Below are 16,504 nucleotides of genomic sequence, written 5' to 3' on the forward strand. Positions count from 1 at the left end.
TCGACTCATCAGACTACAGCATACATTTCCCCTGTGTATCAGTCCATCTCAGATGACGCTAAGCCCAAAAAGTCAACAGTGATTTTAGAGGTCACTGAAATATAGCTTCTGCTTTGTGTGGTACAGTATTAACGTGCATTTTTAGATGCAGCCATCCACCGTGTGTACTAAAAAGAGCTTTACAAAATCCCTGTGTTTATATTAATTAAACATGTCATCTCCATATGAATGATCTAATGCCTCTCTTTTAAAATTGTATAGACTTTAGAAAGTATGTTTCTTGCAATTGTGAATTAACAAACATTTATGTTGCAAAGTGGCAACCCATCATTGCTTACAATTTTGTTGGCAGAAACTTTAGTAACCAAGTAGTTCCAGCTGCAAGGTCAATTAAAGAATAACAATGCACTTGTTTAAATAAGCTATTTAGCCTATTTATTGTTTGCATCCTTTTTTGAGAGAAAGGTGCATGATGCCTACTCTTAGGGGTAGTTGCAGTCAAACTGAATTGTCATCATTTGTAAATAATTGTCATATAGTTAACTGAAAAACTCCTGGTTCTGAAATAAATAAAACTTGTGTCGCTTCTTTTAAGCTTTCATTAAAATGTATTGTCAAAATACGTGTCTCTTAGAAGCTTATATAAATGTATAGGTGATTCTTCAATTGCGGGCTCTTTTTACTGTCTTAACTTTTTAAAAATAAACTTAGTAATAATTTAGTTTTAATTATGTCAAGATAATGCTTACATGCTTTAGAGCAAAGACTTAATGATGGCTACAACTGAGCTTACATAGAATTTTAATATTTCATATTTATAGCATAGCAAAATGTCATTACATTATGTGTTGGTAATGACGTGTTGCGGTAATGACAATTTTTCCTTTTTTTAAGAAAAAAACTAGCTAGGCCATGGATTTGCTAAAGCTAGTCAACAGCTAGTACAAGATGCACTTTAAATACATATAAATAATGTGTACATTTCTTTGTTTGTGGTAAAGTACTGCCATACTGATGTAAATGGTAATGACGGTGAATAAATATACTCTATGATCAGGAGGAATACATGATTAAATTACTCACATTTCCAGACATTAAAATGTCAATCTTCTCTCATGGCTGGCATGTGCTTCCTTGTGAGTCTTTGTTTCCATGGTTACAACATAAACAAGTGTTACCTTCAAATGATTCCCTACAGAAACCATACACTGTTGCGGTAATGACGATAATGCTGGGGACAGTAATATATCGCTCAAAAACATGCATAGGTTGTACAAATATGAAAAAAAAAATACATTTTGTTTCTTTTTAAGTTATTATAAAACTCATATTGTGATTTTTATAATGAATTGATCACTTTTTAGCATTTTATTAGAGCAGAGAAGTTTTAAAGTCTGGGTTGGGGACAAGGCCAAAGAAGCAAAATATTGATGTTTAAATCATCATAAAAAATGGAAATCATAATCTCATAATCATATTATCTATTTTGGTATGTAATTTTTTTAGTGATGCAATGAATGATCTGTTTAATACCTAAAATATTTGTTTTGTAAAAAAAGTATTTTTAACACAAATTTATAACCTAGGGATGTAAAAGTTCCCCCAATTGAAGAATCACCCGTATATTTATTTTAAACGTATTTAACAGTTTATTGCATTTAATTCACTCACTGTATATCCGGTCACTTTAGCTAGTGGGCTAACAGATGCATGGGCGGGGCTTTCCAGCGCGAGCCTGGCCTTCCACACAGCGTCTTCGCTTCAGTGTGTTAGTGAATTAGAGCTGATGCAGCTTGACGGACGCCGAGCGCTTTTCACCCACTCTTGAATATTTATTTTTTCAAAAACCGTATAAACCACCGTCCCACCGTCTGTCCGCGAATGTTTGTGGATGTATAGGTCTATTCGGACACTTAAGCCTGACTAAAGAGCAAAATTTTGGGAGTGCGCTGAGGAAAAAGAGCTCGAGCTTCAGGATGGAAGCGATAAACTTGGACACATACAGCCTGTCGCTGCTGACCGCTAAAGAGGACATCCTAAACAGCCGAGCATCCACCGACTGGTACTGTACTCGACTCTATCATTAAATACAGTTTGTAGCTTTAAACTGCAACAAAAACACGTTACTTAAGGTTGTTATGTAATGTAATAATAATATTATGTAGTTTTCAAAACAGTGCAAAGTTGCGCAGTTGTTTTTTTTCTCATAGCCGTTCCACTGCGCACTCAAAATCTGACCAACATTACAATGACAAGAACGTAAATTTTACACACAGCGAGTTAAACACAGTAAGAGTTAGAAACACATTTAAAATTCATTAATTCATGTTTTTATTAACGACTTTAACCTGACCTGGGTCGCGGTGGGACTGGCATCCCTCGGAGTTTTAGTAAACAACAGTCGAAGAACACAAATCTGCTGAAATCTGTTAGAACCAAAGTGGGTTTTTTTTATTTATTTTTTTTATTTTTTATTTTTATTTTTATTATTTTTTTTTTTTATTATTATTTTATTTATTTATTTATTTTTATTTTTTTTGGGAAATGCAAAAAATGTTAGTAAATAAGTACAAGTCAGCTTAAGTGCTTAGTGGGCAAGCCGTAGCCTAGTGGTTAAGGCACAGGACTAGTAATCTGGTTGTGGTTACTGGTTCAAGCCCCATCACTGCTAGGTTGCTGCTGTTGGGCCCTTGAGCAAGGCCCTTAACCCTCAGTTGCTCAGACTGTATACTGTAACGTAAGTCGCTTTGGATAAAGGCATCTGCTAAATGCTGAAAATGTAAATGTAAAAAAAAAACCAGTACCAGTAATCTGGTAATGGTTACTGGTTCAAGCCCCATCACTGCTAGGTTGCTGCTGTTGGGCCCTTGAGCAAGGCCCTTAACCCTCAGTTGCTCAGACTGTATACTGTAACGTAAGTCGCTTTGGATAAAGGCATCTGCTAAATGCTGAAAATGTAAATGTAGTAAAAAGCACCGTTACACTGAGAAACACAGGGCGCAAGGCAGGACTACACACCCTGGACAGGTCGTCGATGTATCCCAGTGTATCGCAGTTTCACTGTAACACATAGGGACGAATAGAGGAACCAAGAACCGAACCCGTGCTGCACCACCATGCCATGCAAAATTTGAAATGTGTTTTAGGTTTAAAAGTCTTAACTAATTTCCTGCTGGTAAGTGTCACTGTGGGCCACAAAGAAGGAATTCACACGGTGCCAGTCTATCACAGGGTATCCCAAACTTAACCGTACTCATTTACTTACTCATTAACTCACTCACACCAAGGGTCAATGTAGAGTAACCAGTCCACCTTCTGCATGTGTTTGGGAGTTGGGAGAACATAAACTCTATGCAGACAGTGACTTGAGGCCACTATGTTACTTTGCAACCACACAATGTAATCATATAAATAAACATCTTTACGTTGTTCATCTAGTCTCATGTCCATCTTATTATTATAGCATTTACAGTCGTAAGTTCCTGTCCTGGTTTTTATTGGGTCTATGCATTAAGCTTGTTTGGCATAATTCCAGTAAGAGCATGGTGCAAGAACAGTAAGAACATGGTGGTACGTGAACCTAGCCACTCTTAGTGCTGGTCAGGGGTGCATCAAAAAGGGCATTCACCATAAAAACGGTGCCAAATCAAATATGTAAACAAATGAACTGTGGAGACTCCCAACAGGAACAGAAGAAAATTAATCTAAGGTCTATACCTAAACCCATCCTATCAACGACTTTAACCTGACCTGGGTCGCGGTGGGACTGGCAACCCCTCGGAAACACAGGGCACAAGGCAGGAATACACCATGGATTAGGGCGTCAATGCATCCCAGGGTATTACAGTCTCACTGTAACACCTAGGGACGAATATAAGAACCAAGAACCGAAACCGAACCCGAGCTGCACCACCATGCCATGCAAAATTTAAAATGTGTTTTAGGTTCAAAGTCTAACTTCCTGCTGGTAAGTGTCACTATGGGCCAGTGCCACCTGGAAACACTGGGCACAAAGATGGAATTCACAGGGTCATTTACTCTCTCCCACCAAGGGTCAATGTACAGTAACCAGTCCACCTTCTGCATGTGTTTGGGATTTGGGAGAACATAAACTCTATACAGACAGTGACTTGAGGCCACTATGTTACTATGCCACCACACATTAAATAATCAGTATGTTGTTTATCTAGTCTCACGTTCATCTAATTATTTTAGCATCTACAGTCATTGTAAATTCTTGTCCTGGTATTTATTGGGTTCATACATTAAGCTCATCGAGTTCCATGGGTTCAAATCTCAGGCTGGACTCAGATACAGAAGGAGTATGGTGGTACGTGAACCTAGCCATGGAGGGGCACACATTAGTGCACTCTTAGTGCTGGTCCCAAGCCCCGATAAATATGTGGGTTGTGTCAAGAAGGGCATCCACCATGAAAACAGTGCCAAACCAAATACAGACATCCCAAGTCTCCTGGAAGTTCCGGGAGTCTCCCGCATATACAGTGTATCACAAAAGTGAGTACACCCCTCACATTTCTGCAGATATTTAAGTATATCTTTTCATGGGACAACACTGACAAAATGACACTTTGACACAATGAAAAGTAGTCTGTGTGCAGCTTATATAACAGTGTAAATTTATTCTTCCCTCAAAATAACTCAATATACAGCCATTAATGTCTAAACCACCGGCAACAAAAGTGAGTACACCCCTTAGTGAAAGTTCCTGAAGTGTCAATATTTTGTGTGGCCACCATTATTTCCCAGAACTGCCTTAACTCTCCTGGGCATGGAGTTTACCAGAGCTTCACAGGTTGCCACTGGAATGCTTTTCCACTCCTCCATGACGACATCACGGAGCTGGCGGATATTCGAGACTTTGCGCTCCTCCACCTTCCGCTTGAGGATGCCCCAAAGATGTTCTATTGGGTTTAGCTCTGGAGACATGCTTGGCCAGTCCATCACCTTTACCCTCAGCCTCTTCAATAAAGCAGTGGTCGTCTTAGAGGTGTGTTTGGGGTCATTATCATGCTGGAACACTGCCCTGCGACCCAGTTTCCGGAGGGAGGGGATCATGCTCTGCTTCAGTATTTCACAGTACATATTGGAGTTCATGTGTCCCTCAATGAAATGTAACTCCCCAACACCTGCTGCACTCATGCAGCCCCAGACCATGGCATTCCCACCACCATGCTTGACTGTAGGCATGACACACTTATCTTTGTACTCCTCACCTGATTGCCGCCACACATGCTTGAGACCATCTGAACCAAACAAATTAATCTTGGTCTCATCAGACCATAGGACATGGTTCCAGTAATCCATGTCCTTTGTTGACATGTCTTCAGCAAACTGTTTGCGGGCTTTCTTGTGTAGAGACTTCAGAAGAGGCTTCCTTCTGGGGTGACAGCCATGCAGACCAATTTGATGTAGTGTGCGGCGTATGGTCTGAGCACTGACAGGCTGACTCCCCACCTTTTCAATCTCTGCAGCAATGCTGACAGCACTCCTGCGCCTATCTTTCAAAGACAGCAGTTGGATGTGACGCTGAGCACGTGCACTCAGCTTCTTTGGACGACCAACGCGAGGTCTGTTCTGAGTGGACCCTGCTCTTTTAAAACGCTGGATGATCTTGGCCACTGTGCTGCAGCTTAGTTTCAGGTTGTTGGCAATCTTCTTGTAGCCTTGGCCATCTTCATGTAGCGCAACAATTCGTCTTTTAAGATCCTCAGAGAGTTCTTTGCCATGAGGTGCCATGTTGGAACTTTCAGTGACCAGTATGAGAGAGTGTGAGAGCTGTACTACTAAATTGAACACACCTGCTCCCTATGCACACCTGAGACCTAGTAACACTAACAAATCACATGACATTTTGGAGGGAAAATGACAAGCAGTGCTCAATTTGGACATTTAGGGGTGTAGTCTCTTAGGGGTGTACTCACTTTTGTTGCCGGTGGTTTAGACATTAATGGCTGTATATTGAGTTATTTTGAGGGAAGAATAAATTTACACTGTTATATAAGCTGCACACAGACTACTTTTCATTGTGTCAGTGTCATTTTGTCAGTGTTGTCCCATGAAAAGATATACTTAAATATCTGCAGAAATGTGAGGGGTGTACTCACTTTTGTGATACACTGTACATAGCGGCTCCCTGATGCCCACAAGTCAGATAAAATCTCCCGGAATCTAGAACGAGCGGCCAAGAGCAACTCACGCACGCACGCAAACACGCAGGCAGGCAGGCGACACAGACTTCGTATTAAATCCGTTATCTGATTTACAATCTAGCGCACTGTGTAGGGAACATAAATCAATTGTCTAATATACTGTCTAGTGCACTGTGTAGGGAACATAAATCCGTTATCTGATATACAATTTAGTGCACTATGTAGGGAACATAATTAATTATGTAATACACTATCTAGTGCACTATGTAGGGAACATAATTATGTAATACACTATCTAGTGCACTATGAAAGGAACACAAATCATCATCTAGTTATACTTTCTAGTGCACTATGTAGTGAACATGAATTTCGTTATCTAATACACTATCTAGTGCACTATGTAGGGAACATAAATCCGTGATCTGATATACAATCTAGTGCACTGTGTAGGGAACATAAACCAATTGTCTAATTCACTATCTAGTGCACTGTGTAGGGAACATAAATTCATATCTAAAATACTATCTAGTGCACTATGTAGGGAACCTCAATCCGTTAACTAATACGCTACCTAAAGCATTATGTAAGAAACATAAGTCTATTATCTAGTACATTATCTCGTGCACTAAGTAAGGAACATAAATTCTTTTCTAATATACAATCTAGTGCACTATGTAGGGAACATGAATCTATTATCTTTCACACTATCTAGTGCACTATGTAGTACACATTAATGTGTTTGTGACGCGAACAGTTAGTCTAGTAGCTCAGTTAGCAGCTCCTAAAAGTTCTGTTATCACCCCTATCCTTTGGTGTGTGCGAGAGGTTTTTTTTTAGCTTTTTTTTTTTTTTTTTGGGCTTGGGGGGTCAGGGTCGAGGTCTGGGTCTGGGGGTACCTCCCTGAAATGAGTTTTTGCAACTTGGGATGTCTGCAAATATGTAAACGAATAATCTACTGTGGAGACTCCTAACAGGAACAGAAGAAAATTAATCTAAGGTCTGTAACTAAACCCAGCCTCTAAAACCCCTGTTTACCACTCTTCCACCACCAAAATTATTATTTTCAGCATATAAACAGTAAATGTGGTTTAAAAGGTACAGTAGTTTGCTTTCTGTACAGAATGTGAACTTTTTTTCACCTAATCAACAAAACATGGACTTTGACCAGGGATTTTCAATGTTTTGCTCAAGGCTCTAATCGTTTGACAATTTAGTCTTTCTGTCCCTACTAATAATATAAACATGACAATGTTATTGTCAGTGTATTGAGTGGCAAGAGTTTTTAGACAAAAAGAAAGACCTGCAAATCAGCTACTTTTCTAGTCAAATGGGTGTCTGAATCTACGCACTGAGATGTTCTGTGAGTGTTGCTCCTACTTAAACACCTCCCTCAAGTTTTTTGGCAGTGCCTCAAATCTATTTCATGCCATCTAACCCCCCCTCCTTGATTCAGATTGACTTCTTCCTCAGCTACGCAGTGTTACAGCTCTGAGACATGTGAAAATATGGACCGTCTCCAAGCCCGTGATGACTGGATTGCAAAAGATGGTATTAGGGCGAAAGGTTTCAGGACATATCTGTCGACTTATAACTACAATTCAAACACTCCATTATAGGGATGATCTCAAAGATCGGAATCGAGGCCGATCAAGGCATTTTTTAACTGATCGGTATCGGCTTTACTAAAGCCGATCCTAAGCCCGATCCTTCGTTTTACGTCAGCGGTCAAGCAGGTGTGGAAATACTTTAAATTGGAAAGTGAAACAAGTCCAACAGTGAAGTGTAATGTCTGCAATGTGAGCGTTTCACGAGGCGGTGGGAGCAGAGCTGCGTTCATTACTGTAGAATTTTATTGTTTATATGATGTGTGAGTCGAGGATCACTCCGGTTTACAAAACAATAACTTTTAATCCGAGTATGAAAACTTCAGGACCATAACATACAGCTTTTACGAGTTTACGTGTTACAAGACTGAACGACATCGCGGACGTCTCTCTGTTAGCAATGGGTCGTTCGCGAGCGATCCGATTCTATTGAACGGCTCTTTCAAATGAACCGAGTCGCATCTCTGGGAACCGTTATATATACAGTGTATCACAAAAGTGAGTACACCCCTCACATTTCTGCAGATATTTAAGTATATCTTTTCATGGGACAACACTGACAAAATGACACTTTGACACAATGAAAAGTAGTCTGTGTGCAGCTTATATAACAGTGTAAATTTATTCTTCCCTCAAAATAACTCCATATACAGCCATTAATGTCTAAACCACCGGCAACAAAAGTGAGTACACCCCTTAGTGAAAGTTCCTGAAGTGTCAATATTTTGTGTGGCCACCATTATTTCCCAGAACTGCCTTAACTCTCCTGGGCATGGAGTTTACCAGAGCTTCACAGGTTGCCACTGGAATGCTTTTCCACTCCTCCATGACGACATCACGGAGGTGGCGGATATTCGAGACTTTGCGCTCCTTCACCTTCCGCTTGAGGATGCCCCAAAGATGTTCTATTGGGTTTAGGTCTGGAGACATGCTTGGCCAGTCCATCACCTTTACCCTCAGCCTCTTCAATAAAGCAGTGGTCGTCTTAGAGGTGTGTTTGGGGTCATTATCATGCTGGAACACTGCCCTGCGACCCAGTTTCCGGAGGGAGGGGATCATGCTCTGCTTCAGTATTTCACAGTACATATTGGAGTTCATGTGTCCCTCAATGAAATGTAACTCCCCAACACCTGCTGCACTTATGCAGCCCCAGACCATGGCATTCCCACCACCATGCTTGACTGTAGGCATGACACACTTATCTTTGTACTCCTCACCTGATTGCCGCCACACATGCTTGAGACCATCTGAACCAAACAAATTAATCTTGGTCTCATCAGACCATAGGACATGGTTCCAGTAATCCATGTCCTTTGTTGACATGTCTTCAGCAAACTGTTTGCGGGCTTTCTTGTGTAGAGACTTCAGAAGAGGCTTCCTTCTGGGGTGACAGCCATGCAGACCAATTTGATGTAGTGTGCGGCGTATGGTCTGAGCACTGACAGGCTGACCCCCCACCTTTTCAATCTCTGCAGCAATGCTGACAGCACTCCTGCGCCTATCTTTCAAAGACAGCAGTTGGATGTGACGCTGAGCACGTGCACTCAGCTTCTTTGGACGACCAACGCGAGGTCTGTTCTGAGTGGACCCTGCTCTTTTAAAACGCTGGATGATCTTGGCCACTGTGCTGCAGCTCAGTTTCAGGGTGTTGGCAATCTTCTTGTAGCCTTGGCCATCTTCATGTAGCGCAACAATTCGTCTTTTAAGATCCTCAGAGAGTTCTTTGCCATGAGGTGCCATGTTGGAACTTTCAGTGACCAGTATGAGAGAGTGTGAGAGCTGTACTACTAAATTGAACACACCTGCTCCCTATGCACACCTGAGACCTAGTAACACTAACAAATCACATGACATTTTGGATGGAAAATGACAAGCAGTGCTCAATTTGGACATTTAGGGGTGTTGTCTCTTAGGGGTGTACTCACTTTTGTTGCCGGTGGTTTAGACATTAATGGCTGTATATGGAGTTATTTTGAGGGAAGAATAAATTTACACTGTTATATAAGCTGCACACAGACTACTTTTCATTGTGTCAAAGTGTCATTTTGTCAGTGTTGTCCCATGAAAAGATATACTTAAATATCTGCAGAAATGTGAGGGGTGTACTCACTTTTGTGATACACTGTATATGTTTTATATGTTCTTTTCATTTTTGCGCCATTCTTATTGGTTGTAATACACCCATTCTGCTTCACATCAGTATGGGGAATTAATCAGTCATAATAAAAGCTGTTTATTGTTGGAATTCAAATCCAAAATCCGAGTATCGCGAAGAGTGAGCGCGACACACACACACACACACACACACACACACACACACACACACACACACACACACACACACACACACACAGATAATATTATATTGTATAAACTTGCACTAGTGTGTTTTTTTGCAAGTTCGGGCTGGTCAGTGAATGTAACTGTATTCGGTACAAATTATGTTATATTGACATGCTAGCGCGTTGTGCCACCCCATCCCATGGTTTTGAAGGGCAAGATACTAACTGTTAGCTTAGCAAGCAAAACCCGATGGAATCGCTGTCTAAGTAGCGCGTTCGAATAACCTGCGTTATAATAAGTCATTGACTTATTAGAATCCTCTCTACTGAGGCAGCTGCCTATGTATTATCACCTCAAAAAGTGAGCACCCCCACAACCAATCAGTGAGCTCCAACCGCCTACCACTCCCACCCCCACCCCTCCCCTTATTGTGGATGCGCCAAGGTCTTACAGTCTCCGTTTTCAAGGTGGACCTTAAGCAGAAATTTGGTGCTTCACATTTTTTAAATACCGTCACCATTTTTAAATATCGCGGTATACCGTAATACCGTCATACCGCCCAACCCTAATCGGGACATCCCTACTCCATTACATCTTTGGTTTCAAATAGTAAACAGTTTCTGGGTCTAGAACTTTGTGAATTTAAATGACGCTGATTTTATACTGAATATGAATATTGGAGGCATGTGTTGTAATGCAGTGCTGAAATGGGGTTTGATTAGGCCAGTATCTAATTTGCAAATTGTTTTGTAGAGGTTTGATGTTAAACTCAGTTATGGAAATGTTGTCACTATTAAATGAGTATTTTAGTTTTTGGCAACAACAGGTTGAATTGGATAAGCTTGTTCCTAACATCAATAGCGTCCTTTGCGTCATGTGGTTTTCTTATTTGCATGTTCTTGCATTAGGGGCTGAATATGCTTACTTGATGGTTTTAAGGCAGATGGTTTCTTGCTTATAGCTTGTTTATAGCTGTTCGTTCAAAATGTGCTTTTTTTCCACCCACCACTTTTCACGTCTCTCGTCACTATTTAAAAACCTCTTATTAACTTTTGTAGGCTGCTATCATACCTCATTATTTTTAAGCCCCAGCATCACACAGAATACAATGAAAAACTGTCCAGCTGAACTGGCAGTCGCATGCTAAATTCTAATTGCATTTTAGGGTTTAATGGGATTTACACCCGTTTCGCTTATTAAATCTGCACGATTGATGCCTAAACTTTCCTTATGGGCATTAAAGCTGTACTCATACGATACTGAAAATGAATAGGCCTGTTTGATTGCCAACATAAATGCATGGTTTATTGTAGGCTTGACAACAGATGTCTGAATAGAGATTTTTATAGAGCTGGTGTTCTCTGAATGCATTACAATTGACTTTAGCTTGCTTACTTGCTTTTGCTTTAGTTTCTTTGGTGCCATAATGTCTAGCCTGGCAGCATTCTTGTCAGCTGATGGAAGTTACCTTATTATTGTTTTAAAGAGGTAAATAAATGATGGGGATTTGATCCAGCTGTAAATTGCTTATACTTAATAGGGGCACCTAGTATGCAACAGATAAAGTTAGGGGTGTACCAGTACTTTTGGGGTGTGTGCGTGCGTGTGACATGGGGTGTGTTCGAAAACCTAGGGAGCTGCCTTGCTGTCTTACGGTCTACATAGGCAGCTGAGTAAGTAGAGAGGATTCTAAGTCATCTTCTCATAAGGCAGGTTATTCGATCGCACTACGTAGACATCGGGTTTCACTTACTAAGCTAACACAGTTAGCATCATGCCCTTCAAACCAATGGGATGAGGTGGCACAATGCGCTAGCATGTCAAATAACATCTCCCTCCGTGTACCGAAAACGGTTAAAACTGTCCCTGACAAGCCCGAACTTGCAAATAAATACACTTGTACACATTTATATAAATAAAAAATCAATAATAATTTATTTACGCTTTAAAATAATTTTGTTTTTTATTTTTCTGTGAGAAGAGTTTATATAGAGAGAGCTCCCTAGGTTTTCGAACACACCCATGGAGTGGGGGCAATAGTCTTGGGGCAGCAGTCTTAAGGTGCTAACCCACCAATGGAGAAATTCTCGGCTTGAGTCTCAGCAATGCCACAAAACTGGCTGTCTCTAAGGAAGGAAAGCCGGATGGGGTTCACCTTCTTGGCACTGAAACAGTGACTCTTACTGTGTTTGAAGCAATAGAAAGCAATAGAGTATAGAGGCATTGAATAATCCTGTGTACGTTTTAGGTCTCTCATTAAAAATTCTACATGTACCAGATGATGGGTGTGCTTTCAGGCTTGCAAGGACAAGGTTGGCAAAAATGCATCTGCTGGCTGGTAAAACACACCTGCACAAACATGGGGAATAATAGAGGTCAGTGTGTGACTTTTCATAAGCAATACTGATTCCTGTGTGAACCCACCCTGTGCTGTTAAAAAGAAGCAACTGTTTTAAGTACAGCCCTCCTTGGCCAGGGTAAGGGTCTGCAGCATTTGATGAGATACAGCTCGATAATTGGATACGATTAGATTGGGAGACAAAGGGAAAACCCAAAAACAAAATAATAATAAAACAAACAAAAACATTGTGTGCCACACATTGATACTGTATATAGCTCTGCCCTGATTAATGAAGTTGGCATACAGCTGCAGTATAACACCACAGTGATTAAAACAGGTTCAAACAGTGTCAGTACAAAGTGTGAAAACACAAACTGAAAGAGTAGAACAAAAAAAAGTTAAGTTTGAACCTAATAGACTTAAGTACGCTTACTTTTGGAAGTGATGTAATTTATTGTTTAGTTAAAACGAGCAAATGAAACAGTATGCATGAATTATATAAATAGGTTACAGAAGAATATGGGAATTCAATTACGGATTATCTGCAGAAAACATTATTTTAATGTTATTTTCTAATAAACAGCTATAGTGAAGAAAAGAGTCATTTTTATTTGCATCCTGTGCTTCATTAGGTAGTTAGTAATGCTTACTGTAGCATAGCATCACATACAACTGAACTTCATGTTCACTGACTTGCCATGTCTAGTGCTCTGTGTATTTATGAATCAGACTTGGCTCGCTATGTGTGAACTACTTAATAACTCTATCCGAGCGGTTTGGTGAGTGCTCGACCGAAACGAGATATCTAGCTAGTCGAATATCTGGATCCGAGTTGCCCGACTGGCAATGAGTGCTATGGCGAACAGCCAATCAGAATGCAAGATACGATGTGAGGGGAAACGCAGGTTAGGAGTTGTAAAAAGGTGGGACAGTTGTGTAATATAGTTTATATCAGAATATATTGGCACACACACACACACACACTTTACAGTATTCCTGACCTTATCGTTCTCTACAAAACATAATATTAACGTTGCATTGCAAAAAATATTTATTAACCTCCAACTCACTATAGAACAATCAAAGCAAAATCCACTCAGATTCATTAATTTTTTCTCCCTGATGTTACGCTGCACATCAGTGCACAAACTTTGATCGCTCGCTACTTGTTAACGTGCATGTTTGGACATGGTGTCATTAAACCCCTCGCGTTTCTTTTCTTGACGAAACGTAGTTTGTGAGACTAGAGAAGCTCGCCTGCGATTCCAGTTGGTGATAGATCGTTTAGTGTGAAACCCCCTATCGCCGATCAGTCGTGTAGCGTGAAAGCCACACCGACTTGAAAGACTCCAGTCGTGTAGTGTGAACTGTACAGCGACCTGACTACTTGGAATGTTGTGTAGCGTGAACTTGGCATTAGGAAACCTAAGGAAAAGAAAACTACATACTTAAAAATCTTACTAATCTCCTACTAATTCATTATTGTACTACTGAGACACCAAGAAGACTTCAGTCAAGCCGGAAAGTCTGCACACCCCTTTCACCTTCTCCACGTTTTATTACATTACAGACTCATTCTATAATAGATTGAGTTCTTTTTTTGTTTTAAGTGAAAACAGGGTTTTAAATCTGTACACACCCTTAGCCTAATACTTGGTTGTTGCACCTTTGGCAGCAATTACAGCTTCAAGGCGTCTTGGGAAAGAAGCTAGAAGTTTGGCACATTTGTTTCTGGACATTTTTGCCCATTCCTCTTGACATATTCTTGCAAGCTCCATCAGGTTGGATGGGGAGCGTCAGTACACAGCCATTTTCAGCACCTTCCACAAACGTTTGATTGGACTCAGGTCTGGGCTCCGGCTGGGCCACTCAAGGACATTCACAGACTTTCTCCAAAGCCACTCCTTTGTTCTCTTGGCTGTGTGCTTCGGGTCATCGTCACGTTGGAAAGTAAACCCCAGGTTCGCCCCAGTCTGAGGTCCAGAGCACTCTGGAGCTGGAGCCGGGCGGCCAGGTCTAGGAAGATTTTTGTTGGTTCCAAACTTCTTCCATTTACGAATGATGGAGGCCACTGAGCTCTTTGGGTTCTATAAAGCTGCAGCAATTGGTCTGTACCCTTCTCCAGATCTGTGCCTTAACACAGTCCTGTTTCTGAGGTCTGCAGATCATTCCTTTGACCCCTTGGCTTGGAGGTATGCACTGTTAACTGTGGGACCTTATAAAGGCAGGTGTTGGCAATCCCCAATCATGTCCAATCCAATCAATTGAATTTACCACAGGTGGACTCCATTTAAATTGTAGAAACATCTCAAGCAGTATCAGTGAAAACTAAATGCACCTCAGCTCACTTTTGGGTTTCATATCACAGGGTGAGCACACTTGTATACATATATTTTACATTTTGATTTATAATAAATTAGTACAAATGTCTAAAAACCTGCTTTCACTTTGTCATTGTGGCTATTTTGTGTAGAATTTTGTGACAAAAAATGAACTCAATCTATTATAGAATGAGTCTGTAATGTAATAAAACGTAGAGAAGGTGAAAGGGGTGTGCAGACTTTCCGGCTTCACTGTAACTGACACACACACATTTATAATTGGCCAGTTTGCCATGTTTTGCATGCATGTGGAGGCTTGACACCACACAATGAGCAGATTATGGCAATATCACTGTACTTGACATTTTAAACTGGTTAACAGACAAGGCATTATAAACCAAGGCCCACTGTTTTTTCCACAAGCTCAGTCGTAGTGCAAACGTTAAGAAAACAAACGCTTAAGGCCTATTAAGTCAGTTTATTCTTTGCTTCCATGTGCTGTGCTTAGGGGTGGGCGATATGGCCTTTAAATAATATCACGCCGCTCAGGTGGCGCAGCGGTAAAAAGAAACGCGCTGCAACCAGGGCTGGATTCTGGGAGCGTGGTATCGAATCCAGCCTTGCTTTACCGGTTCGAAGCTGAGTGGCTATATGAGCAACGATTGGCCGGTTGCTCATGTGGGGGGTGGGACAAAGAACCGGATGTGGGTCTCTCTCTGTCAGAATGCGATTGCGTTCTCTGCCGGCTGATTGGAGGCGCTTACACAGAGATGGGAGAGGGTGCCCTTAGGGTGTGTCTCTCCGCATGCAACGCTAGGTGGCGCCAAACTCGTCAATGTGTGAGTGGCAAAGATGCATCTGGCTGCTGCTCGTGTTTCGGAGGGGATACGGGTTAGCTTCAATCACCTCCGTCAGGGCAGGGTTCGGCATAGACAGAGAGGAAGCACGATGCTAATTGAACAATTGGATGCGCTAAAAGGGGAGAAAAAGGGGTAAAAAAAAAAATAATAATAATAATATCACGATATATTGGGATATTTTTGCCATAACGATATTCACTCACGATATATAAGAACACTTTTTTTAAACGTTTATTTTAAAAAACACCTTTGTTTTGCAGACAGTCAGGAAATCTAAGGTACAAATGTTACTAAATGTACATTAAATTAAGCATCACTTCCAGTAGGGCTGGGCAATATGGCTAAAAAAAACTCATATCTCGATATGCTTTTGAGAAGTGGTGATAAACGATTTCTGATTCGATTCCAATGAATAATTCATCTGAAAAGAGTCGTTTCTGACTCATTGACTCAGTGATTTAGTTTCCAATTTTAAATGTGCTCTGGTAACACAGTACACGTTGAATAGATTTCTGCAAACAACACACACAGTGGTTAAAAGCATCTTTTGTATTAGTCTACATGTGATTTTTTTACTTCCATGGATATACAACATTCCTACACTGCGAACTGGCTCAAGGTAACGAGGTAAGATCATGACACATACTTATTAGACTTCACATGCTGACGACGCTGATTCATTGTTGATTTTCTGATGCCTCTGCTGCTTACTTAGCACACTTACTTGATTAAAGGTCTGCTGATAAACACAGACCTTTAGGGCTGTATTTACAGTTGAGTTACACTCCCATAGTGGAGAATTAATGCACATCGAGATTCAGCTGCACTTGTAAAGCTGAACCTGAGCACCTCTTGGACTGTTTTACATGTGGTAAAGGTGCATACTGCAGGGTTGTTTTTCAACTTAAAAATACAGTAGACTTAC

At 40.8% G+C, this 16,504-nt stretch overlaps 1 protein-coding gene across 1 annotated transcript in view; it reads left to right on the top strand.

Moving 5' to 3' along the window:
• The first annotated feature begins 1,782 nt into the window (after positions 1-1,782).
• The window catches only part of si:dkey-40c11.2 (drebrin-like protein), a 91,655-nt gene continuing 76,933 nt past the window's right edge, over positions 1,783-16,504 (top strand). Inside the window, exon 1 of the mRNA XM_063017483.1 lies at positions 1,783-2,062. Coding sequence (XP_062873553.1) covers positions 1,977-2,062 — 86 coding nt within the window. The 5' untranslated portion in view covers positions 1,783-1,976. The remainder of the gene's footprint in view (positions 2,063-16,504) is intronic.

Source organism: Trichomycterus rosablanca, chromosome 21, assembly GCF_030014385.1.
Source record: "Trichomycterus rosablanca isolate fTriRos1 chromosome 21, fTriRos1.hap1, whole genome shotgun sequence".
NCBI lineage: Eukaryota > Metazoa > Chordata > Actinopteri > Siluriformes > Trichomycteridae > Trichomycterus > Trichomycterus rosablanca.